Source organism: Bufo bufo, chromosome 3 (assembly GCF_905171765.1).
Source record: "Bufo bufo chromosome 3, aBufBuf1.1, whole genome shotgun sequence".
In the NCBI taxonomy this organism is placed as follows: Eukaryota; Metazoa; Chordata; class Amphibia; order Anura; family Bufonidae; genus Bufo; species Bufo bufo.
Window position 1 is genome coordinate 24,057,934 of NC_053391.1, and position 27,476 is coordinate 24,085,409.

The 27,476-nt window shown below is 44.0% G+C and overlaps 2 protein-coding genes across 2 annotated transcripts in view; both read right to left on the reverse strand.

Annotated features, from left to right (window-relative positions):
• LOC120993589 (zinc finger protein 850-like) overlaps window positions 1–27,476 on the reverse strand; it is a gene marked incomplete at its 3' end in the record, with an annotated part of 101,217 nt that overhangs the window by 70,396 nt on the left and 3,345 nt on the right. The window lies entirely within an intron of this gene.
• LOC120993590 (oocyte zinc finger protein XlCOF7.1-like) lies at window positions 7,302–9,017 on the reverse strand (the record flags this gene model as incomplete). Its single annotated transcript, XM_040422065.1, has 1 exon — window positions 7,302–9,017. A coding segment is annotated over one exon (1,440 nt), but the record flags the coding sequence as incomplete, so codon positions are not given.

The window sequence follows — 27,476 nt, forward strand, 5'->3', positions numbered from 1 at the left end:
ACTGGTCATACACCCTCCCGGCCACTGTCACGCCCAAAAAAAAAAAAAAAAACATTTTAAAAGGCACATTCAAAAAGTCGCAAACACATAGTTTGCAACTTTTTAACGCCACTTCTCAGAAACAAGGGAAATGATAAATCTCCCCCTCAATCCAATGGTGCAACTAGAAAGGACTGAGCCCCACAGCAAGTTTATGAGCCGGGCCCCCTCCCCCGGCAGTCCATAGTTTATGAACAGGGCCCCCTCCCCCGGCAGTCCATAGTTTATGAGCAGGGCCCCCTCCCCCGGCAGTCCATAGTTTATGAGCAGGGCCCCCTCCCCCGGCAGTCCATAGTTTATGAGCAGGGCCCCCTCCCTCCCCCCAGTAACATATGTATGATACATTAGCATCATATTCCTGTGTGCTGCTGGGACGGGGCGGATTGCTATGTCTGTACAGCAGTTATTCACTGATGACTGAGTTATTGATATTATCTGAGGGGCTCTTGTCTCTATGGAAACACAGGTGGGCGGGGATGTCATGTGACGGCTCCTCTGAACATGCTTGCTGCAATGCATGCTGGGATTTTTACTTTCACGTTGCAGCTGCTCCTCCCACACAGCCGGTCTGAGGAGCTCCTCCAGGAAAGAGCGTCATGGTGAACAGGTTAGAAAAATGATATATAGCCGGTACATTTAGCTTTAGATATTAACCACCTCCCGACCGCCTAACCCCTGAAAGGTATATCAGACACTGTTTTGTTAACAGCGTCTGATATACCTGCTACCTGGTCCTCTGGTGGTCCCTTTTGCTTGGATCGACCACCAGAGGACACAGGCAGCTCTGTAAGTAGCACCAAGCACCACACTACACCCCCCTGTCACTTATTAACCCCTGATCACCCCATATAGACTCCCTGATCACCCCCCTGTCATTGATCACCCCCCTGTAAGGCTCCATTCAGACATCCGTATGTGTTTTGAGGATCCGCAAAACACGGACACCGTCAATGTGCTTTCCGCATTTTGCGGATCCGCACATTGCCACAACTATATAGAAAATGTATTTTCTTGTCCGCAATTGCGAACAAGAATAGGACATGTTCTATAGGCTCTACAAAAAACGCAGTGTTCGCCTGATCTTGTGCGCACACTTGCGTTCAGTCTGCCCCACCGCAGTGACAGAATTTTTTTTTTCTGATCACTGCAAAAACACCGTAAAATCACTGCGGCGCTATAAAGATCACTTTTGAGGGGCATGGCGAGTTCATAGAAGATTATATATTTTTTTGGCACAAGTTGAAAAAATGAATATTCTAGGAACTTGCCATGCCCCTCACGGAATACCTTGGGGTGTCTTCTTTCCAAAATGGGAGTAAACTACTTCTCACACTTTACGGCCCCAAATGCAAGGGCAGTATAAATACCCCACAAGTGACCCCATTTTAGAAAGAAGACACCCATAGGTATTCCGTGAGGGGTATGGTGAGTTCATGTAAAATTTTATTTTTTGTCACAAGATAGTGGAATATGAGACTTTGTAAGAAAAAAAAATAAAATCATTTCCCGCTAACTTGTGACAAAAAATAAAAACTTCCATGAACTCACTATGCCCATCAGCAAATACCTTAGGGTGTCTACTTTCTGAAATGGGGTCATTTGTGGGGTGTTTCTACTGTCTGGGCATTGTAGAACCTCAGGAAATATGACAGGTGCTCAGAAAGTGCGTAAATTCACATTTTTGCACCATAGTTTGTAAACGCTATAACTTTTACCCAAACCAATAAATCTACACTTATTGCATTTTTTTTAAACCAAATACATGTAGAACAATACATTTAGAGAAAAATTTATATAGAAATGTAGTTTTATTTGAAAAATTTTACAACAGAAAGTGAAAAATGTCATTTTTTTGCAAAAATTTCGGTCAATTTTGATTAATATCAAAATAAGTAAAAATGTCAGCAGCAATGAAATACCACCAAATGAAAGCTCTATTAGTGAGAAGAAAAGGAGGTAAAATTCATTTGGGTGGTAAGTTGTATGACCGAGCAATAAACCGTTAAAGTAGTGTAGTGCAGAAGTGTAAAAAGTGGTCTGGTCATTAAGGGGGTTTAAGCTAGGGGAGCTGAGGTGGTAAATACTTCATGGTTTTGGCTATTGTCTGGGGCACTTTGGATTTTTGATACTTAGGGTGGCCAACCCCTTTAAAGTTAATGGGGCAGAATTACAATGCTGCGCTCAACCCTTGGACAGGAGAGGAGATGTTTTGGAGTAAAGGAGTTCTTCTAATCCTGGAAACACCTTTACGTTATAGATCAGAAATCATGGTGAAGCAGCAGGTCCTAAAACTAAGCTCCACACCTTCCACATTTTCTACACTCTGAACATTACAATGGATCCCTCCTAGACTCTAAGCACGTATGGATTCTCCCTCATATGATATTCGGATGTCTCACTAGACTTAAAGATGTTGTCCGGGATCTCCTATATTGATGACCTATCCTCAGAATAGTCTTATAGGAAATCCGACAGCACTCGATCCGTGGTCCGCGCTGCACGGGAAGGGGCAATCCCCACGAACAGTGTATGAGTAATCCCAGCAGGCGTTTCTCTGTTCAGCACGGTGTACAGTCGTGGCCAAAAGTTTTGAGAATGACACAAATATTAGTTTTCACAAAGCTTGCTGCTAAACTGCTTTTAGATCTTTGTTTCAGTTGTTTCTGTGATGTAGTGAAATATAATTACACGCACTTCATACATTTCACAGGCTTTTATCAAAAATTACATGACATTTATGCAAAGAGTCAGTATTTGCAGTGTTGGCCCTTCTTTTTCAGGACCTCTGCAATTCGACTGGGCATGCTCTCAATCAACTTCTAGGCCAATTCCTGACTGATAGCAACCCATTCTTTCATAATCACTTCTTGGAGTTTGTCAGAATTAGTGGGTTTTTGTTTGTCCACCCGCCTCTTGAGGATTGACCACAAGTTCTCAATGGGATTAAGATCTGGGGAGTTTCCAGGCCATGGACCCAAAATGTCAACGTTTTGGTCCCCGAGCCACTTAGTTATCACTTATGCCTTATGGCACGGTGCTCCATCGTGCTGGAAAATGCATTGTTCTTCACCAAACTGTTGTTGGATTGTTGGAAGAAGTTGCTGTTGGAGGGTGTTTTGGTACCATTCTTTATTCATGGGTGTGTTTTTGGGCAAAATTGTGAGTGAGCCCACTCCCTTGGATGAGAAGCAACCCCACACATGAATGGTCTCAGGATGCTTTACTGTTGGCATGACACAGGACTGATGGTAGCGCTCACCTTTTCTTCTCCGGACAAGCCTTTTTCCAGATGCCCCAAACAATCGGAAAGAGGCTTCATCGGAGAATATAACTTTGCCCCAGTCCTCAGCAGTCCATTCACCAAACTTTCTGCAGAAGATCAATCTGTCCCTGATGTTTTTTTCGGAGAGAAGTGGCTTCTTTACTGCCCTTCTCGACACCAGGCCCTCTTCCAAAAGTCTTCGCCTCACTGTGCGTGCAGATGCGCTCACACCTGCCTGCTGCCATTCCTGAGCAAGCTCTGCACTGGTGGCACTCCGATCTCGCAGCTGAATCCTCTTTAGGAGACGATCCTGGCGCTTGCTGGACTTTCTTGGACGCCCTGAAGCCTTCTTAACAAGAATTGAACCTCTTTCCTTGAAGTTCTTGATGATCCTATAAATTGTTGATTGAGGTGCAATCTTAGTAGCCACAATATCCTTGCCTGTGAAGCCATTTTTATGCAACGCAATGATGGCTGCACGCGTTTCTTTGCAGGTCACCATGGTTAACAATGGAAGAACAATGATTTCAAGCATCACCCTCCTTTTAACATGTCAAGTCTGCCATTTTAACCCAATTAGCCTGACATAATGATCTCCAGCCTTGTGCTCGTCAAAATTCTCCCCTGAGTTAACAAGACGATTACTGAAATGATCTCAGCAGGTCCTTTAATGACAGCAATGAAATGCAGTGGAAAGTTTTTTTTGGGATTAAGTTAATTTTCATGGCAAAGAAAGACTATGCAATTCATCTGATCACTCTTCATAACATTCTGGAGTATATGCAAATTGCTATTATAAAAACTTAAGCAGCAACTTTTCCAATTTCCAATATTTATGTAATTCTCAAAACTTTTGGCCACGACTGTATTCTTTATTGCAGAATATCAATCAAAGTTTTTCAGGATGAGTTTCGGCCCGTCCAGCCTTCCTGTTCCATCAGCTGAGGACGGCTAGACGGGTCGAACCGCATCCTGAAAAACTTTGATTTATATGCTACAATAAAGAATACACCGTGCTGAACAAGAAACGCCTGCTGGGATTACTTATACATTATCCTCAGGATTGGTCATCAATATCAGATTGGTGGGGGTGAGACACCCGGCCCCCTCGCTGATCAGCTGTTTGAGGAGACGGCTCGCGCAGTGTGCATGTCCCGTCTCCCTTCTTTCTTCCTGTTCACTGCTACTGTCCCATAAACATACAGCAGAGAGCAGGAAGAGAGAAGGGAGAAGGCACGTGTGCACTGCGCGATCCGTCTCCTCGTACAGATGATCAGTGGGTGTTCCGGGTGTCAGACCCCCACCGAACTGATATTGATGACCTATTCTGAGGATAGGTCATCAATATTAACCCTTTGAGGTTGAGGCCTATTTTCATTTTTGCATCTTGGATTTTTCTCCCCACATTCCAATAACCATAACATTTTATTTGTTCCATTCACATAGCTATAGGAGGGCTTATTGTTTGAAGGACATTTTTTTATGTCATCATTTAATTTACCATACCTTGTATTGAAAAACAGGAAAAAATTCTTTGTGTGGAAAAATAGAAAAAAAATTAAAATAATAATAATTCTGTGAAGGTTTTTGGGGTTTTGATATCACATCGTTCATTGTGCTCTAAAAATGACCTAACATCCTTATTCTGTGGCTCCATACAAATGTGGCGATACCAAATTGTATAGGTTTTATTTGTTTTACTACTTTAAAAAAGATAAAAACATTTGAAAATGAAACTAAATTTTCCTTGCATTGCAATATAGCATTATTATATTTCAGTCTACAAAGCTGTAGGAGGGCTTGTTTTTTGTGTAACTAACGAGATTTTATTGGTACCATGTTTGTGGTATATACTGCGCTCATCGTACAATATATATATTTTTTAAGTTCAAGCATTTTAACACACAGCGATAATAAAATGTTAATTTTTTATTGTTAATATATTTTTATATATAAAATTGGAAAAAAGGGGTAATTTAAACTTATATAGATTTTTTTTATTTTTATTTAACTTTTTTTTAAAATAAAAATATGGCCCTTAGGGGCATAGTACATGTGATCTCTTGATCCCGTCTCCTATTCACACTAATAGATCTCTATTAGGGCTCATGCACACGACCATATGTATTTTTAGGTGCGAAAAAATTGGATGCACAAAAATCACGGATGACGTCCGTGTGCATTCCATATTTTGCGGAACAGAACGTCTGACCCCTACTAAAACAGTCCTATCCTTGTTGGTAATGCGGACAATAATAGGACATGTTCTATTTTTTTGCTTAACGGACATACAGAAACGGAATACACACAGAGTAACTTCCATTTATTTTTTACGGACCCATTGAACTGAATGGTTCTGCATACAGTCCGCAAAAAAAAACGGAAAAGACACGGAAAGAAAATACGTTTGTGTGCATGAGCCCTTAGGGCGAATAGGATTTTTACTCTCTCCATTCTGTGCTGTGCCTCGTACATAGCTCAGTATGGAGAACGCCATGGCAACCGATCAGAAGGCAGAGGGTACTGGCACACAGTGCAGTTCTGACATGCATTCAGGATGCAGTTTTCAATTTAGCCAGTTTGGCAGCCTCGTTAACCCCTGATGTTCTGCATAGTGGGAATGATTTAAGTAATTTCAGCTAGCTACAATAATAAACGACATTCTGAATGCATGTCAGAACTGCGCTGTGTGCCAGCACCCAGAGGGAGCAGCATCCCTCTGCCTTCATTCACAGGTGCGTTGAACGCAGCACCTGAGGGGTTAAATGACGGGCGCAACGCAATCTCAGCTCCCTGTCAGGTCAGATACATCCCCTCAGGCATTATGACGTACAGGTGAAACTTGAAAAATTAGAATATCGTGCAAAGTTCATTTATTTCAGTAATGCAACTTAAAAGGTGAAACTAACATATGAGATAGACTCATTGTAACGGATCCACTGGCACCCCTAGACTGAGTACCTCCGTTGACGGTGCTCCTAGCGTTTCCTGAGGTTTCCAAGCACTCTGGCAGACACCACAATCACCGAACTGAAGAAGCATATAAATCCTCTTCAAGTATATGAATGCTGTAGGCAGTTGAATAGGAAAACCATACGAATAGGTTTACACTCCTAGCAGTCAAACTGGGACAGCATACCATAAATCCTCCCCCAAGAATGAGACGACACTTCACCTTGAGGGTTAAAACAGGAACTCACTTTATTTAGACACAGCACACCTACTTTAAACCCCCCAACAGCCTCATTTACATACAATCCACAAACATAGTACTGCCCACAGGGTTTTGAAATACAACCAATCAATCTGTACAATACACACAGACACTCCCACACAAAATCCTCCCCTCTGCCGGTGATGATTACTGAACACAATGGCGAATATAATTATCAAAGGCAGAGAAATACAGTTTTATAAAAACATATCACAGGAACCCCAAAACATGCAATAACCCCATAACCAGTATATCCTCGGAACCGGGGGATCTGGGTGAACCACATATCCAAAATTCACCCACATCCGTTCAGTAGTTTGGAAGATACCGTTTTATGCCAGTTACACCAAAAATATACAAGTTATACAGAAAATAGTCACTAATAAATGTGTCCCCTGTTTGGTAGTTTCAAACTACTGAATGATGTCTCTGTGCACCAAATACAGGCAAGATAGCACCGTGTTGAAAAGTCAGAACAGTGTCTGTGAGTTAAAATGGCCGCTATCTATTGTTCTCACCATGTGCTTCATCCATTGTTCTCACCATGGGAATAGTAAAATCCAAGCAAGTAAGGCAAATGATGCAATCCAAGGACAGAGGGCTCAGTCCCAAGTGCCTTAAGACCCAATAACTTAAGGGACCATAATCCCAGGGCAAGAGGCGGGCACGCAGCCCCCTCCAAAATTTCATGGCAAACTCTGGCAAAAAGTTGAGTTTGCTACACTCATTACATGCTAAGCGAGATATTTCAAGCCTTTATTTGGTATAATTTGGATGATTATGGCTTACAGCTTATGAAACCCTAAAGTTTCAATTTTTTAAGCTGCATTAATGCAATTCCTTTAAATTTGCATTACTGAAATGAATTGACTTTTGCACAATATTCTAATTTTTTGAGTTTCCCCTGTACAGTAACATCATAATACATGAAGGGGTTAAAAGCCCGGACAACCCCTTTAATTTACAGCCAAAGCATTTCCCACATTCTGCATATTAAATAGGCTTCTCTTCTGTGTGAATTCTCAGGTGTCTCACAAAACTTGATTTCTCACTAACACACTTTCAAAATTCAGTGCATGAAAATGGCTTCTCCCCTGCGTGAGTTTTCTGATGTCGAACAAGATTTGATTTCTCACTAAAACACTTCTCACATTCTGGACATGAAAATGGCTTTTCTACTGTGTGATTTTTCAGATGTGAATTAAGATTTGATTTTTCATTAAAATATTTCCCACATTCATGACATGAAAATGGCTTCTCTCCGGTGTGAATTCTCTGATGTTGCACAAGACTTGATTTGTTATTAAAACACTTCTCACATTCGGGACAAGAAAATGGCTTCTCTCCGGTGTGAATTCTCTGATGTTGCACAAGACTTGATTTGTTATTAAAACACTTCTCACATTCGGGACAAGAAAATGGCTTCTCTCCTGTGTGAATTCTTTGATGTTGCACAAAATGTGATTTAATACTAAAATATTTCCCACATTCATGACATGAAAATGGCTTCTCTCCAGTGTGAATTCTCTGATGTTGCACAAGACTTGATTTGGTATTAAAACACTTCTCACATTCGGGACAAGAAAATGGCTTCTCTCCGGTGTGAATTCTCTGATGTTGCACAAGACTTGATTTGGTATTAAAACACTTCTCACATTCAGGACAAGAAAATGGCTTCTCTCCTGTGTGAATTCTTTGATGTTGCACAAAATGTGATTTAATACTAAAACATTTCTCACATTCAGGACACGAATATGGCTTCTCTCCTGTGTGAGTTCTCAGATGTTTATCAAGCTGTGCTTTCGAATTAAAACACTTTTCACATTCAGGACATGGAAATGGCTTCTCGCCAGTGTAATTTCTCATATGATTCACAAGATCTGATTTATGATTAAAATATTTCCCACATTCAGGGCATGAAAATGGCTTAACCCCGGTGTGAATTCTCTGATGTACCTCAAGAATTGATTTGTTACGAAAATATTTCCCACATTCCGAACATGAAAATGGCTTCTCTCCTGTGTGAGTTTTCTGATGTTCAACAAGATGTGATTTCCGACTAAAACATTTCCCACATTCTAAACAAGAAAATGGCTTCTCCCCTGTGTGAATTCTCTGATGTCTCACAAGATGTGATTTCTGACGAAAACACTTTCCACATTCTGAACATGAATATGGATTCTCTCCTGTATGAATTCTCTGATGTATCACAAAACTTGATTTATCACTAGAACATTTCCCACATTCTGAACATGAATATTGCTGCTCCCCAGTATGAGTTCCCAGGTGTATCTTAAGATGATGTTGACTCCTAAACCTCTTCCCACATTCTGAACATGAAAATGGCTTCTCTCCTGTGTGAGTTTTCTGATGTTCAACAAGATGTGATTTCCGACTAAAACATTTCCCACATTCTGAGCATGAATATGGCTTCTCTCCTGTGTGAATTCTCTGATGTCTCAGAAGACTTGATTTATCACTATAACATTTCCCACATTCCGAACATGAAAATAGCTTCTCTCCTATGTGAGTTTTCTGATGTTCAACAAGATGTGATTTCTGACAAAAACACTTTCCACATTCTGAACATGAATATGGCTTCTCTCCTGTGTCACTTGTCTGATTTTCAGCAACACTTGATAGCACATTAAAAGTTTTCTCTCTTTCAGAACATGACCGTTCATCTTTCTGAATTTCATTGTGCACAGAAAGATTAGCATTATTTTCAAAATCATTCCCATATTCAGAATTTGCAGACATCTCACCCAGAATATGCCCGTTTCTATTATTGCTAAGTTGGGATTGATTACTTTCTATTTCATAAGGAGATGGAATTAGATGACCTTGGGAGACTTTTATCCAGTCTTTACCTGAAGAAAGAAACATTTTATAAGATAAAAGGCTCTTTTTTTTCCTAATTACACACAAACAGTTAAAATATAAAATGTAATTAACATGCAGATAAAAAATTTACCAACGTTATACTAACTGCATACTTAACCCCTTCAGGACCCTGCCATTTTTCACCTTAAGGACCATGCCATTTTTTTGCAAATCTGACCTGTGGCACTTTATGTGGTGAGAACTTAAAACGCTTTTACTTATCCAAGCCATTCTGTTTTCTCGTCACATATTGTACTTCATGACAGTGGTAAATTTGAGTCAAAATATTTCATTTATATTTATAAAAAAAATACCAAATTTACCAAAAATGTAGAAAAATTCTCAAATTTAAAAATTTCAATTTCTCTGCTTTTAAAACAGATAGTGATACCTCCTAAAATAGTTATTACTTTACATTTCCCATACGTCTACTTCATGTTTGGGTCATTTTGTAAATTACATTTTCTTATTTTTGGATGTTAGAAGGCTTAGAAGTTTAGAAGCAAATCTCAAAAGTTTTGCGAAAATTTCCAAAACCCAATTTTTAAGGACCAGTTCAGGTCTGAACGTAGTAGAAAGATGTGGGCTACAGCAGCATCTCCATAAACTTCTTTATTCAGGTTTCCAAAGTGCGGTACAAAAATGCAACATTTCGGCTGGAAATAGCCTTTGTCAAGCATAAAACATCAGTGATAATGCCAACATATATATAGTGAGATACAAAATACTCCCACAGGGTCATCCATCCAATCAACAAACAAATATGATACAACAGCAAAGACATGGCCAATCAAAAGAAACTCATAATGAACACACCTGTTTGTGTAGATCAGTTCAGGTCTGAAGTCACTTTGTGGGGCTTACATTATAGAAACGACCCATAAATGGCCCCATTTTAGAAACTACAGCCCTCAAGGTATTCACCTTTAGGTGTTCCACAAGAATAAAAGGAAAATGGAGATGAAATTAAATTTTTTGTCAGATTTTCCATTTTAGGCTACTTTCACACTTGCGTTCGGGGTTCCGCTTGCGAGTTCCGTTTGAAGGCTCTCACAAGCGGCCCCGAACGGATCCGTACTGCCCCAATGCATTCTGAGTGGATGCAGATCCGCTCAGAATGCATCAGTTTGGCACCGTTTGGCCTCCGTTCCGCTCAGCAGGCGGACACCCGAACGCAGCTTGCAGCGTTTTCGTGTCTGCCTGGCCGTGCGGAGCCAAACGGATCCGTCCCCCATTGACTTTCAATGTAAAGTCAGGAGGACTAATATACCATCAGATCGGAGTTTTCTCCAATCCGACGGTATATTTTAACTTGAAGCGTCCCCATCACCATGGGAACGCCTCTATGTTAGAATATACCATCGGATTTGAGTTAGATCGTGAAACTCAGATCCGGCAGTATATTCTAACACAGAGGCGTTCCCATGGTGATGGGGACGCTTCAAGCTAGAATATACTAAAAGAACTGTGTACATGACTGCCCCCTGCTGCCTGGCAGGTGCTGCCAGACAGCAGGGGGCAGACCACCCCCCTGTTTTTAACTAATTGGTGGCCAGTGCGGCGGGCCCCCCCTCCCTCCCCTGTTTTTAACTCATTGGTGGGAGGTGCGGCGGGCCCCCCCTCCCTGTTTTTAACTTATTGGTGGCCAGTGCGGCCGGCCCTCCCCTCCCCCCGGTTTCAACTCATTGGTGGCCAGTGCGGCCGGCCCCCCCTCCCCCCCTAATTAAAATGACCGACCCCCCATCATTGGTGGCAGCGGAGAGTTCCGATCAGAGTCCCAGTTTAATCGCTAGGACTCCGATCATCAACCATGGCAACCAGGACGCTACTGCATTCCTGGCTGCCATGGTTACGTAGCAATTTTAGAAGCATTATACTTACCTGCGATGTCTGTGACCGGCCGGGCGCTCCTCCTACTTGTATGTGAAAGGTCTGTGCGGCGCATTGCTTATAGCACAGACCTTTCACTTACCAGTAGGAGGAGTGCCCGGCCGGTCACAGACATCGCAGGTAAGTATAATGCTTCTAAAATTGCTAAGTAACCATGGCAACCAGGACTACAGTAGTGTCCTGGTTGCCATGGTTACCGATCGGAGTCCCAGCGATTAAACTGGGACTCTGATCGGAACTCTCCGCTGCCACCAATGATGGGGGTCGGTCATTTTAACCACCTCCGGACCGCCTAACGCAGATTCGCGTTCCGGAGGTGGCAGCCCTGCGCACAGTCACGCATATATGCGTCATCTCGCGATGGCCGAGATTTCCTGTGAACGCGCACACACAGGCGCGCGCGCTCACAGGAACGGAAGGTAAGAGAGTTGATCTCCAGCCTGCCAGCGGCGATCGTTCGCTGGCAGGCTGGAGATGTGTTTTTTTTAACCCCTAACAGGTATATTAGACGCTGTTTTGATAACTGCGTCTAATATACCTGCTACCTGGTCCTCTGGTGGTCCCCTTTGTTTGGATCGACCACCAGAGGACACAGGCAGCTCAGTAAAGTAGCACCAAGCACCACCACACTACACTACACCCCCCCCCGTCACTTATTAACCCCTTATTAGCCCCTGATCACCCCATATAGACTTCCTGATCACCCCCCTGTCATTGATCACCCCCCTGTCAAGCTCCATTCAGATGTCCGCATGATTTTTACGGATGCACTGATAGACTGATCGGATCCGTAAAAATCATACGGACGTCTGAATGGAGCCTTACAGGGGAGTGATCAATGACTGTGGTGATCACCCCATATAGACTCCCTGATCACCCCCCTGTCATTGATTACCCCCCTGTCATTGATCACCCACCTGTAAAGCTCCATTCAGATGTCCGCATGATTTTTACGGATCCACTGATAGACTGATCGGATCCGTAAAAATCATACGGACGTTTGAATGGAGCCTTACAGGGGCGTGATCAATGACTGTGGTGATCACCCCATATAGACTCCCTGATCACCCCCCTGTCATTGATTACCCCCCTGTCATTGATCACCCCCCTGTAAAGCTCCATTCAGATGTCCGCATGATTTTTACGGATCCACTGATAGACTGATCGGATCCGTAAAAATCATACGGACGTCTGAATGGAGCCTTACAGGGGAGTGATCAATGACTGTGGTGATCACCCCATATAGACTCCCTGATCACCCCCCTGTCATTGATTACCCCCCTGTCATTGATCACCCCGCTGTCATTGATCACTCCCCCTGTCATTGATCACCCCCCTGTCATTGATCACTCCCCCCTGTAAGGCTCCATTCAGACATTTTTTTGGCCCAAGTTAGCGGAAATTATTTATTTTTTCTTACAAACTCTCATATTCCACTAACTTGTGTCAAAAAATAAAATCTCACATGAACTCACCCTACCCCTCACGGAATCCAAATGCGTAAAAATTTTTAGACATTTATATTCCAGACTTCTTCTCACGCTTTAGGGCCCCTAGAATGCCAGGGCAGTATAAATACCCCACATGTGACCCCATTTCGGAAAGAAGACACCCCAAGGTATTCGCTGAGGGGCATATTGAGTCCATGAAAGATTGAAATTTTTGTCCCAAGTTAGCGGAAAGGGAGACTTTGTGAGAAAAAAATAAATAAAATCAATTTCCGCTAACTTGTGCCAAAAAAAAAAAAATTCTATGAACTCGCCATGCCCCTCATTGAATACCTTGGGGTGTCTTCTTTCCAAAATGGGGTCACATGTGGGGTATTTATACTGCCCTGGCATTCTAGGGGTCCTAAAGCGTGAGAAGAAGTCTGGGATCCAAATGTCTAAAAATGCCCTCATAAAAGGAATGTGGGCCCCTTTGCGCATCTAGGCTGCAAAAAAGTGTCACACATCTGGTATCTCCGTACTCAGGAGAAGTTGGGAAATGTGTTTTGGGGTGTCATTTTACATATACCCATGCTGGGTGAGAGAAATATCTTGGCAAAAGACAACTTTTCCCATTTTTTTTATACAAAGTTGGCATTTGACCAAGATATTTATCTCACCCAGCATGGGTATATGTAAAATGACACCCCAAAACACATTCCCCAACTTCTCCTGAGTACGGAGATACCACATGTGTGGCACTTTTTTGCAGCCTAGGTGGGCAAAGGGGCCCACATTCCAAAGAGCACCTTTCGGATTTCACAGGTCATTTACCTACTTACAACACATTAGGGCCCCTGGAAAATGCCAGGGCAGTATAACTACCCCACAAGTGACCCCATTTTGGAAAGAAGACACCCCAAGGTACTCCGTGAGGGGCATGGCAAGTTCCTAGAATTTTTTATTTTTTGTCACAAGTTAGTGGAAAATGATGATTTTTTATTTATTTTTTTTCCTTACAAAGTCTCATATTCCACTAACTTGTGACAAAAAATAAAAACTTCCATGAACTCACTATGCCCATCAGCAAATACCTTGGGGTGTCTTCTTTCCAAAATGGGGTCACTTGTGGGGTAGTTATACTGCCCTGGCATTCTAGGGGCCCAAATGTGTGGTAAGGAGTTTGAAATCAAATTCTGTAAAAAATGACCAGTGAAATCCGAAAGGTGCTCTTTGGAATATGGGCCCCTTTGCCCACCTAGGCTGCAAAAAAGTGTCACACATCTGGTATCGCCGTACTCAGGAGAAGTTGGGGAATGTGTTTTGGGGTGTCATTTTACATATACCCATGCTGGGTGAGAGAAATATCTTGGCAAAAGACAACTTTTCCCATTTTTTTATACAAAGTTGGCATTTGACCAAGATATTTATCTCACCCAGCATGGGTATATGTAAAATGACACCCCAAAACACATTCCTCAACTTCTCCTGAATACAGAGATACCAGATGTGTGACACTTTTTTGCAGCCTAGGTGGGCAAAGGGGCCCACATTCCAAAGAGCACCTTTCGGATTTCACTGGTCATTTTTTACAGAATTTGATTTCAAACTCCTTACCACACATTTGGGCCCCTAGAATGCCAGGGCAGTATAACTACCCCACAAGTGACCCCATTTTGGAAAGAAGACACCCCAAGGTATTCGCTGATGGGCATAGTGAGTTCATGGAAGTTTTTATTTTTTGTCACAAGTTAGTGGAATATGAGACTTTGTAAGAAAAAAAATAAAATAAAAAAAAATCATCATTTTCCGCTAACTTGTGACAAAAAATAAAAAGTTCTATGAACTCACTATGCCCATCAGTGAATACCTTAGGGTGTCTACTTTCCGAAATGGGGTCATTTGTGGGGTGTTTGTACTGTCTGGGCATTGTAGAACCTCAGGAAACATGACAGGTGCTCAGAAAGTCAGAGCTGCTTCAAAAAGCGGAAATTCACATTTTTGTACCATAGTTTGTAAACGCTATAACTTTTACCCAAACCATTTTTTTTTACCCAAACATTTTTTTTTATCAAAGACATGTAGAACAATAAATTTAGAGCAAAATTTATATATGGATGTCGTTTTTTTTTGCAAAATTTTACAACTGAAAGTGAAAAATGTCATTTTTTTGCAAAAAAAATCGTTAAATTTCGATTAATAACAAAAAAAGTAAAAATGTCAGCAGCAATGAAATACCACCAAATGAAAGCTCTATTAGTGAGAAGAAAAGGAGGTAAAATTCATTTGGGTGGTAAGTTGCATGACCGAGCAATAAACGGTGAAAGTAGTGTAGGTCAGAAGTGTAAAAAGTGGCCTGGTCTTTCAGGGTGTTTAAGCACTGGGGGCTGAGGTGGTTAATTAGGGGGAGGGGGGCGGCCGCACTGGCCACCAATGAATTAAAAACAGGGGGGGGAGGGAGGGGGGGCCCGCCGCACTGGCCACCAATGAGTAAAAAACAGGGGGGGAGGGAGGGGGGGCCGGCCGCACTGGCCACCAATGAGTTAAAAACAGGGTGGGGGGGGGGGGGGGCGGGCGCACTGGCCACCATTGAGTTAAATATAGGGGAGGGAGGGGGGGCCGGCCGCACTGGACACCAATGAGTTAAATACAGGGGAGGCAGGGGGGGCCGGCCACACTGGCCACCAATGAGTTAAAAACATGGGGGGGAGGGGGGGCCGGCCGCACTGGCCACCAATGAGTTAAAAACAGGAGGGGGTCTGTCCCCTACTTCCTGGCAGCACCTGCCAGGCAGCAGGGGGCAGTCATGTACACAGTTCTTTTACTATATTCTAACTTGAAGCGTCCCCATCACCATGGGAACGCCTCTGTGTTAGAATATACTGTCAGATCTGAGTTTTCATGACGTGAAAAATCAGATCTGAAAAAAACAGTTATGCAAACGGATCCGTTCTGAACGGATGCAAGCGTTTACATTATAGGAGCGGATGCGTCTGTACAGACACCAGACGGATCCGCTCCGAACGCAAGTGTGAAAGTAGCCTTAATAAACTTTTTTCCAATAACAAAGCAAAGGTTAAAGAGTTTCTGTCATGGGAAAAATCGTTATGTAGCTGACGGACATTAGCGAAGTGCTAATGTCAGCAGTACATAACAGTATGTTTGTTAAGTCCCTGCCTGCCGCCGTTCTCTTAACAAACAGACTTTTATAATATGCTAATAAAGCCTCTAGGTGCTATGAGGGCGTTGCTGCAGCACCTAGCAGGGCTCCAGATGGCGACTAGTCTTGTCGCCATTTGCACCTAGACCCTCTGCTGCTCTGCCTTTGCCTCCGCTTTCACACACGAGTTAAACTGACATGGCACGTGCGGTAACAGAAAAAAAAATACTTACAATTTGCCATTTTTTAATCACCTTGTCCTGCCAAAAATTAGGATCGGACTGTTCTATTATGGTCCCGACGTTCCATAAAATGTAGAATGCACACGGCTTTTTTGGAGTTTTCTTTTTTTCACATGGTATTGAGTACTTTTTATGGTATCGAAATAGAGTCAAAATTTTGGTATCGTGACAACCCTAGGTAAGACATTTTTTATTTTTTATTATACCGTAATTATATGTATTTTAAATTTGACAACTAAAAATTTAAATTTGGCTCCTAAATTTTTCAGGTTAGGAGCCATTGTCTTCTTGATATTTTTTTTTGGTCTGGAGCCCTGCCTAGAGGCTCGGTCTACTCTCATTTTGCACGCCCACTTGATTGACGTCCTTCTTCTCCGCATCGTCCTCATAATCCCGCGCCGTTCCGTTTAGTATTCGGCGCAGGCGCAGTGAGTGAAGGACGCTCGGCTGCTGCCAGCTTCCTCACTGCGCCTTCGCCGATTACGTGACAGGCCTCCCCGGCAGGCCTGCCTGGCAGCAGCAGAGCGTCCTTCACTCACTGCGCCTGCGCCGAATACTAAACAGAACGGTGCAGGCGCGGGATAATGAGGACGATGCAGAGCAGAAGGATGTCAATCAAGTGGACGTGCAAAAGGCGAGTAGACCGAGCCTCTAGGTGCTGCAGCAATGCCCTCATAGCACCTAGAGAGAACAGCGGCAGGCAGAGACTTAAACATACTGTTATGTACTGCTGACATTAGCACATAACGATTTTTCCCATGACAGAAACCCTTTAACAGCCAAACAAAACTCAATATTTAGAAGTTTAGAGCGCCATATGGTTTTTATAGGGCAGATTTCACTGGGATAATTTTAAGTTGCCATGTCACATTTGAAGACCCCCTGATGCACCCCTAGAGTGGAAACCACAAAAAAGACCCCATTTTGGAAACTACGGGATTAGGTAGCAGTTTTGTTGGAACTATTTTAGGGTACATATGATTTTTGGTTGCTTTATATTACACTTTTTGTTAGGCAAGGTAACAAAAAATAGCTGTTTTGGCATCATTTTTACAATGTTCATATGACCGGTTAGGTCTTGTGATTTTTTTTATAGAGCTGGTTGTTACGGACGCGGAAATACCTAATATGTATACTTTTTTTAAAAATTTGTTTCACTTTAACAAAATAAAAGTATTTTAGAAAAGAAATACATGTTTTTGTGTCTCCATTTTCTGAAACCCATATTTTTTTAATTTTTTGGGCGATTGTTTCATATAGGGGCTCATTTTTTGTAGGGTGAGGTGATGTTTTGATTGGTACCATTTTGGGGTACATACGACTTTTTGCATCACTTTTAGGGTCTATTCACACGTCCGTTTTTTCTTTCCTGATCTGTTCCGTTTTTTCTGGAACAGATCTGGACCCATTCATTTTCAATGGGTCCTGGAAAAAAACGGACAGCACAATGTGTACTGTCCGTTTCCGTTGTTCCGTTCCGCATGTCCGTTTAAATATAAAACATGTCCTATTCTTTTCCTGAAAAATCGGATCCTGGTACAATACAAAGTCAATGGATCCGCAAAAAAACGGAAGACATACGGATGTCATTCCGTATGTCATCCGTTTTATACGGAATCCGTTCTTGGAAATTACATTTTAATTATTATTTTTTTTTTTTTCAAGAAATCCAAACAACTTTATTTGCTTATTGAAATTTATACATGCTTCCGTTTTTTGCGGATCCGCAAAAAACGGATGACATACGGAAACTTTTTCAGGAACAACGGATCCGCAAAAAACGGACAGAAAATCGGATTATAGAAAAATACTGAATGTAGCCTTAGTACCTTTTTTGGGGAAGTGAGGAGAGCAAAATTTACATTTCATCATAGTTTTCCTTTTTATGGTGTTCACCATGCAGGGAAAGTATGAGGTCATTACGGACGCGGTGATATGAAACATGTGTAGTGTATATATATATATTTTTTAATCAATTATAAATGTAATGCTATAAGAAATAAATATATATATTTTTTTACTTTTTTGTGACCCAGACCCACTTGATTCTTGAAGATCCGGGTGGTCTGATGCCTCTATAATACACTGCAGTACACTATATAGTGTACTGCAGTGTATAGTAACTTTACACCTAACCTGATCAGGCTTAGGGTACTGTCACACTAGCGTTTTTGCTGGATCCGGCAGGGTCCAGCAAAAACGCTTCCGTTACTGATAATTCAACCATCCGTATTATCTTAAACTTTTTTTTTTACATTGCCAAAACGGATCCGTCATGAACTCCATTGAATGTCAATGGAGGACGGATCCGTTTTTTATTGTGGCAGATTGCGCCAGAGTAAACAAATCCGTCCCCATTGACTTGCATTGGGGGTCATGATGGATCCGTATTTCCCAGGATGAAAAGCAAAATACAACATGTTGTGGTTTGCTCTCCGGTCTGAGAAACGCAACTAAACATAACGGAATGCATTTTGGAGCATTCTGTTCTGTTCAGTTTTGTCCCCATTGACAATGAATGGGGACAAAACTGAGGGGTTTATTTTCCGGTATTGAACCCCTAAGACGGATCTCAATGCCGGAAAACTTTAACGCTAGAGTGAAAGTACCCATGGTAACCATCGGGACGCAGCCACAGCAGCGCAGCGGGCAGATGTGGAAGGGAGGGAGCTCTCTCTGTGTACCCAACAAGCATCGGGTCGCTGCAACGGCACAGCAGCGGCCCAATGGGAGAGGGAGGAAGCTCCCTCCCTGTTAACCCTTTCCATACAGCGGCATGGAAGGGGTTAAACGGCTGACATCGGTGTGCTGACACTGTGCTAACCACTGCGGCCATCCTGAAAATGGGGAGGGGGGGGAATCGCGCGCTTGCTCGGCCTGAAATGGGAATGGGGCACATCAGGAGCTGCGGGAAGGGAGAACTAAATTAATAAAATAACATATATATATATATATATATATATATATGATAATTAGTATGTGTGTAGGACAGGCATTCAACCTATGGAATCGCCCAAGAACCAATGACCAAAGAGTAGTGAAAGTTTGCGCGGTTTATTATTACACTAGCAGAAGGACCCGGCTTCGCACGGGTATATTGAATCTATTTCATCTTCTATTTCCATGTGGCGTGAAAAAAAGATAGAAAGTTTCCCTCATAACAGTGACCTCTACAGAACCCGCCCCTTTAACAATGACCTCCACAGTGCCTGCCCCTTTAACAGTGGCCTCCACAGTGCCCACCCCTTTAACAGTGACCTTCACTTTAACTGTGACCATCACAATGCCTGCCCCTTTAACAGTGACTTTCACAGTGACCGCCCCTTTAACCGTCACTTTCACAGTGACCGCCCCTTTAACAGTCACTTTCACAGTGACCGCCCCTTTAACCCCTTAGGGACCCATGACGTACCGGTACGGCATGGATCCCGAGTCCTTAACCGCTTGCTGTCACACTAACGCCGAAAGGCGTGAGTGCGGCGGCTCTCCCAGGTCTCGATGACGCCAATAGGCGTCATCTCGTGAGACCCGAGATTTCCTGTGAGCGCGCGTTCACAGGATTGCGAAGTAAACAAGTTGATCTACAGCCTGCCAGCGGCGATCATTCTCTGGCAGGCTGTAGATGCGATTTTTTTAACCCTAGAAAGGTATATTAGACGCTGTTTTGTTAACAGCGTCTGATATACCTGCTACCTGGTCCTCTGGTGGTCCCTTTTGCTTGGATCGACCACCAGAGGACACAGGCAGCTCTGCAAGTAGCACCGAGCACCACACTACACTACATCCCGCCCCCCGTCACTTATTAACCCCTTATAAACCCCTAATCACCCGATATAGACTCCCTGATCACCCCCCTGTCATTGATCACCCCCCTGTAAGGCTCCATTCAGACGTCCATATGTGTTTTGCAGATACACGGACACCGGCAATGTGCTTTCCGCATTTTACGGATCCGCACATTGCCAGAACTATATAGAAAATGCCTTTTCTTGTCCGCAATTGCGGACAAGAATAGGACATGTTCTATATTTTTGTGGAACGGAAGTGCGGACTCGGAAGTGCAGATCCGCAATTCCGGATCCGAGCGGGACAAAGTCTGTCCCCATAGAAATGAAAGGGTCCGCAATTCCGTTCCGCAAAATGCGGAAAACAGAATTGCGGACATGTGAATGGGGCCTAAGGGTCCCTTATCACCGCCAGTTAGTTAGCTACTTGTTAGGTAGTTCGCGCCCAGCCCACCGCACCGCAGTCACTGAATAGTCGCTGATTAGCGTCATCGCTGTCGCTAATCAGCACTAGTACTATATAGTATCTGTAAGTGATCAAGACTGATCGCAATCAGATCTATATCAGTACATTAGGGTCACCTTAGGCTCTACAAAAAACGCAGTGTTCGCCCGATCAGGCCTGATCTTGTGCGCACACTTGCGTTCAGTCCGCCCCACCGCAGTTACAGAAATTAATTTTTTCTGATCACTGCAAAAACACCGTAAAATCGCTGCGGCGCTATAAAGATCACTTTTGAGCTTTTTGGATCTTTATTAGCGATCGCACAGCTTTTTAATTTTTTTGCACATTTTTTGGCAGAGATTTTTTCATCCACATTGATCGATGCGGTCTGTGCCGTTCATTTCTTCTTTCAGCCCAGAGGCTGAACGAAAAAAAAAAATCTCATTACCCGTATGCTCAATATAATGCCTCATGAACACGACCGTGCAGTTTGTTGCGGTCCGCAAACCGCGGATCCACAAAAAACGGAAGGCGCCCGTGTTGACTTCCGCAATTTGCGGAACGGAACGGGCGCCGCCAATATAAATGCCTATTCTTGTCTGCAAAGTGCGGACAAGAATAGGACATGTTATATTTTTTTAGCGGGGCCGCGGAACGGAGCCACGGATGCGGACAGCACACGGAAGGCTGTCCGCATCTTTTGCGGCCCCATTGAAATGAATGGGTCTGCATCCGAGCCGCCAAAACGGCGCCTTGGATGCAGACCCAAACAACGGTCGTGTGCATGAGGCCTAAGGAGAATAGCATAAACTCCTAATGCTGGCCATACATGTAATGATTGCGGAGACCCTCAAATGCCAGGGCAGTACAAACACCCCACAAATGACCCCATTTTGTAAAGAAGACACCTCAAGGTATTCGCTGAGGGGCATATTGAGTCCATGAAAGATTGAACTTTTTGTCACAAGTTAGCGGAAAGGGAGACTTTGTGAGAAAAAACTAAAAAAATATCAATTTCCGCTAACTTGTGGCAAAAAAAAAAATCTTCTATGAACTCGCTATGCCCCTCACAGAATACCTTGGGGTGTCTTCTTTCCAAAATGGGGTCACATGTGGGGTATTTATACTGTCCTGGCATTTTAGGGGCCCTAAAGTGTGAGAAGAAGTCTGGAATCCAAATGCCTAAAAATGCCCTCCTAAAAGGTACTCGTTGGAATTTGGGCCCCTTTGCGCATCTTGGCTGCAAAAAAGTGTCACACATGTGGTATCCCCGTACTCAGAAGAAGTAGGGAAATGTGTTTTGGGGTGTATTTTTACATATACCCATGCTGGGTGAGAGAAATATCTCTGTAAGGCCTCATGCACACGACAGTTGTGTGCATCCGTGGCCGTTGTTCCGTTTTCCGTGATTTTCTGCGGACACACTGACTTTCAATGGGTCCGTTGAAAACTCGGAAAATGCACCGTTGTTCATCCGCGGCCGTGATCCGTGTTTCCTGTCCGTCCAAAAAATACACGGACCCATTCAAGTCAATGGGTCCGTGAAAAAACACGGATGCACACAAGATTAGCATCCGCGTCCGTGATCCGTGGCCGTTGGCAACTTTCACACAGACAGATCGCAGATCCGTCTGCATAAAAGCTTTTTCAGATATGAGTTTTCACTTCGTGAAAACTCATATCCGACCATATATTCTAACACAGAGGCGTTCCCATAGTGATGGGGACACTTCAAGTTAGAATATACTGAGAACTGTGTACATGACTGCCCCCTGCTGCCTGGCAGCACCCGATCTCTTACAGGGGGCTGTGATCCGCACAATTAACACCTCAGGTGCCGCACCTAAAGAGTTAATTGTGCGTATCATAGCCCCCTGTAAGAGATCAGGTGCTGCCAGGCAGGAGGGGGCAGACCCCCTCCCTCCCCAATATTATATTCATTGGTGGCCAGTGCAGCCTCCCCTCTCCCCCCGTTAAAATAACGTTTAGAATCCCCCATCATTAGTGGCCAGTGCGGCCTCACATCCCCCCCCCCTAGTTAAAATCACGTTCCGAATTCCCCATCATTGGTGGCCAGTGCGGCCTCACCTCTCCCCCCCCCCTAGTTAAAATCACGTTCCCCCATCATTGGTGGCAGTGGAGAGTTCCGATCGGAGTCCCAGTTTAATCGCTGGGGCTCCGATCGGTAACCATGGCAACCAGGACGCTACTGCAGTCCTGGTTGCCATGGTTACTTAGCAATTTTTAGAAGCATTATACTTACCTGCGAGCTGCGATGTCTGTGACCGGCCGGGCGCTCCTCCTACTGGTAAGTGAAAGGTCTGTGCTATAGGCAATGCGCCGCACAGACCTTTCACTTACCAGTAGGAGGAGCGCCAGGCCGGTCATAGACATCGCAGCTCGCAGGTAAGTATAATGCTTCTAAAAATTGCTAAGTAACCATTGCAACCAGGACTGCAGTAGCGTCCTGGTTGCCATGGTTACCGATCGGAGCCCCAGCGATTACACTGGGACTCCGATCGGAACTCTCCACTGCCACCAATGATGGGGGAACATGATTTTAACTGGGGGGGGGGGGGGGAGGGGAGATGTGAGGCCGCACTGGCCACCAATGATGGGGGATTCGGAACGTGATTTTTACTAGGGGGAGGGGGGGGGGGGAGATGTGAGGCCGCACTGGCTACCAATGATGGGGGATTCGGAACGTGATTTTAACAAGGGGGGGGGGAGATGTGAGGCCGCACTGGCCACCAATGATGGGGGATTCGGAACGTGATTTTAACAAGGTGGGGAGAGGGGAGGCCGCACTGGCCACCAATGAATATAATATTGGGGAGGGAGGGGGTCTGCCCCCTCCTGCCTGGCAGCACCTGATCTCTTACAGGGGGCTATGATACGCACAATTAACCCTTTAGGTGCGGTACGTAAGGGGTTAATTGTGCGGATCACAGCCCCCTGTAAAAGATCGGGTGCTGCCAGGCAGCAGGGGGCAGTCATGTACACAGTTCATAGGATATTCTAACTTGAAGCGTCCCCATCACTATGGGAACGCCTCTGTGTTAGAATATACTGTCGGATATGAGTTTCACGATCTAACTCAAATCCGGAGGTATATTCTAACATAGAGGCATTCCCATGGTGATGGGGACGCTTCAAGTTAAAATATACCATCGGATTGGAGAAAACTCCGATCCTATGGTATATTAACTCCTGACTTTACATTGAAAGTCAATGGGGGACGGATCCGTTTGCAATTGCACCATATTGTGTCAACATCAAACGGATCCGTCCACATTGACTTGCATTGTAAGTCAGGACGGATCCGTTTGGCTCCGCACGGCCAGGCAGACACCAAAACAACTTTTTTTCATGTCCGTGGATCCTCCAAAAATCAAGGAAGACCCACGGACGAAAAAACGGTCACGGATCACGGACCAACGGAACCCCATTTTGCGGACCGTGAAAAAATACTGTCGTGTGCATGAGGCCTAAATTGACAACTTTGTATAAAAAAAAAATGGAAAAAGTTGTCATTTACAGAGATATTTCTCACACACAGTATGGGTATATGTAAAAATACACCCCAAAACACATAGCCCTACTTCTTCTGAGTACGGCGATACCACATGTGTGACACTTTTGCAGCTTAGGTGCGCAAAGAGGCCCAAATTCCAATGAGTACTTTTAGGATTTCACAGGGCATTTTTACGCATTTGGATTCCAAACTACTTCTCACGCTTTAGGGCCCCTAAAATGCCAGGGCAGTATAAATACCCCACAAGTGACCCCATTTTAGAAAGAAGACACCCCAAGGTATTCCTAGGCTGCAAAAAAGTGTCACACGTGGTATCGTCGTACTCAGGAGAAGTAGGGCAATGTGTTTTGGGGTGTATATTCACATATACTGATACTGTGTGTGAGAAATATCTCTGTAAATGACAACTTTTTAATTTTTTTTATACAAAGTTGTCAATTTACAGATATATTTTTCTCTGCTAAAACTTTTGCGCAAACCAATAAATATACACTTATTGGATATTTTTTTTATCAAAGACATGTAGCACAATAAATTCTGACACAAACTTGTATAGAAATGTAATTATATTTGAACAATTAAACCAGAGAAAGTGAAAAATACACTTTTTTTGAGAAAATTGCAGCCTATTTTGATTAATATCGGAAAAATGAAAAATCTTAGCAGCAATCAAATACCACCAAAAGAAAGCTGAATTTGTGAGAAGAAAAGGAGGTAAAATTCATTTGGGTGCCAAGTTGCATGACCGAGCAATAAACCGTTAAAGTTGTGAAATGCCGATTTGTAAAAAAGGGCCTGGTCACTAGGGGGGTATAAACCTGTGGACCTTAAGTGGTACGTCATGGGTTGTTCCGATCACCGCTGCCCGGCGGGCGGTGATTGGAACGAGGTGCCTGCTCAAATCATTGAGCAGGCACCTCGGCTAAATGCCCGTGCCCCCCCCCCCCCCCCGTGTCAGCGATCGCCGCAAACCGCAGGTCAATTCAGACCTGCGGTTTGCGGCTTTTTATTGTGCGCCGGCGGTGGAATGCATGGAGGCGCCCGGATCGTCCCTGGCCAACACTTTCCAGGTGTGGTCCCCCATACTGGAAAGAAGGGACCCCAAAAAGGTGCAGAGTGTGTCACAGGAGGGGGATACGGAAGGACACACTACTCAATGTGACACGTGCCCCGATCATCCGGGCCTCTGCATTATTGGTTGCTTCAGGGAGTACCACACTTCCATGGAGTACTACATTTTTATTCCCCTTCCCCAATTTAGCCACTGACAATCGGATAAAAAACTATGGTTCTCAGACTTGAGACACTAAAACGAAAAAAATAAATAAATATTATTTAGTAAAACTAAAATAAATAAAAAAGTAGACATATTAGGTATTGCCGCGTCCGTAAGAATCTGCTCTACAAAAATACCCCATGACCTAACCCCTCAGATGAACACTGTCAAGAATTTTTTTATAAAACTGTGCCAAAACAGCAATTTTTGGTCAAATTTTCAATTTTAATCCGTTTTTTTTCCAGTAACAAAGCAAGGGTTAACAGCCAAACAAAACTTAATATTTATTACCCTGATTATGCAGTTTACAGAAACACCCCATATGTGGTTGTAAACTGCTGTATGACCAAACGGCAGGGCGCAGAAGGAAAGGAATGCTGGATGGTTTCTGGAAGGCAGATTTTGATGGCCTTTTTTTTTTTGGGCACCATGTCCCATTTGAAGCCCCCCTGATGCACCCCTAGAGTCAAAACTCCATAAAAGCGACCCAATCTAAGAAACTACACCCCTCAAGGTATTCAAAACTGATTTTACAAACTTTATTTACCCTTTAGTTGTTCCTCAACAGTTTATGGCAAATGGAGATGAAATTTCAGAATTTCTATTTTTGGTAACCTTGTCTCACAAAAATGTAATATAGATAAACCAAAAATCATATGTACCCTAAAAATAGTCCCAACAAAACTGCCACCTTATGTCGTAGTTTCCAAGATGGGGTCACTTTCCTCTGGATCAACTTGCAGGATAACAGGCCGAACTGAATGGACAAATGTCTTTTTTCGGCCTTATGTACTATGTTACTCTAGGGCTGCATCAGGGGAGTTTCAAATGGGACATGGTGTAAATAAACCAGTCCAGCAAAATCCGCCTACCAAAAACCACACGGCGCACATTTCCCTCTAAGCCCTACTCTAAGTTTACGGCCACATATGGGGTGTTTCTGCAAACTACAGAATCAGGGGAATAAATATAGCATTTTGTTTGGCTGTTAACCCTTGCTTTGTAACTGGAAAAAATTGCTTAAAATGAAAAATTTGCCAAAAAAATTGAAATTCTAAAATTTCATCTTCATTTGCCAATAACTCTTGTGCAACACCTAAAGGGTTAACAAAGATTGTAAAATCTGTTTTGAATACATTGAGGGGTGTAGTTTCTTAGATGGGGTCACTTTTATGGAGTTTCTACTCTAGGGGTGCATCAGGGGCAGGGGCGTAGCTAGAAATGCATGGGCCCATCCCCATTATAGTCAATGGGGACGGAGCAGCGGTCCAGCGAAATAGCGGCAGGACGGATCCGACCTGCCGCAAGTGTAAAAGTACCTTTAGTCTGTCATATAAGGGGGGAAGAAACCCCAGAACTAGAGTGTGCCCCCCAAAAGAAGGAAGGGGCGACCTCCTTATCACTGCTGGCATCTCTTTTTAACTTCAGATCATCAGACTCTCACTTACTAATTACAGCACACACCCCTGTAGTGTCCACCATCAGACAGGGGAGGGAAGAAAAGGAACCCCAGAACTACAGTGTCAGTGTGCCCCCCAATGTGTTGGGGGCCACACTCTAGTTCTGGGGTTTCTTCCCTCCCCTGTCTGATGGTGGACACTAGAGGGGTGTGTGCTGTAAATTTGTAATTAGTGAGAGTCTGATGATCTGAATTCTGAAGTTAAAAAGAGCTGCCTGCAGACCTGCAATGATGAGGAGGGCGCCCCTTGCTTCACTTGGGGGCCCCACTCTGCAGGCAGCTCTTTTTGACTTCAGAATTCAGATCAAGTATCTCATAAATCATAAGTTCTCACTTTTTTTCACTTACTTTTATTTAGAGCACACTAGTCACCAGCAGGCACAGACTGGGGTGGCAGGACTGGAGACCAGTTGAGGAGGAGGCAGGAGCCCTGAGCAGAGAGATGAGGACCGGTCCAGTACAGCGCAGGCAGCAGTAGCAGTGCTAGACTGAGACTGTGACACTCTCACTCAGTCAATCTCACTCAGACACTGCTGAGCTGCTCAGACTGGTTTCCGGCAGTCAGAGAGCGGGAATCTGACTGGCACCAGTGCGGCCGGCGGGACCACTCCCTCCCTAGTCCCTCCACTCCAGGTACACCCCCGGCCCGGCCCCCTCCACTGCCTGAGTCCGCCTCCCTCTGCTGCTTCTCCAACCTGGTGGCTGGCTGGCTCCAATCTCTCCTCCCTCCACTCAGGTACGCCCCCGGTCCGGCCCTACCTCATCTGTGCTGCTCGCCTGCTCCTGACTCCTCCCCAGCCAGGCCCAAATCGGCCTGGGCCACGGACGGACCGCCCACTAATTGTGCCCGCCCTCGGCC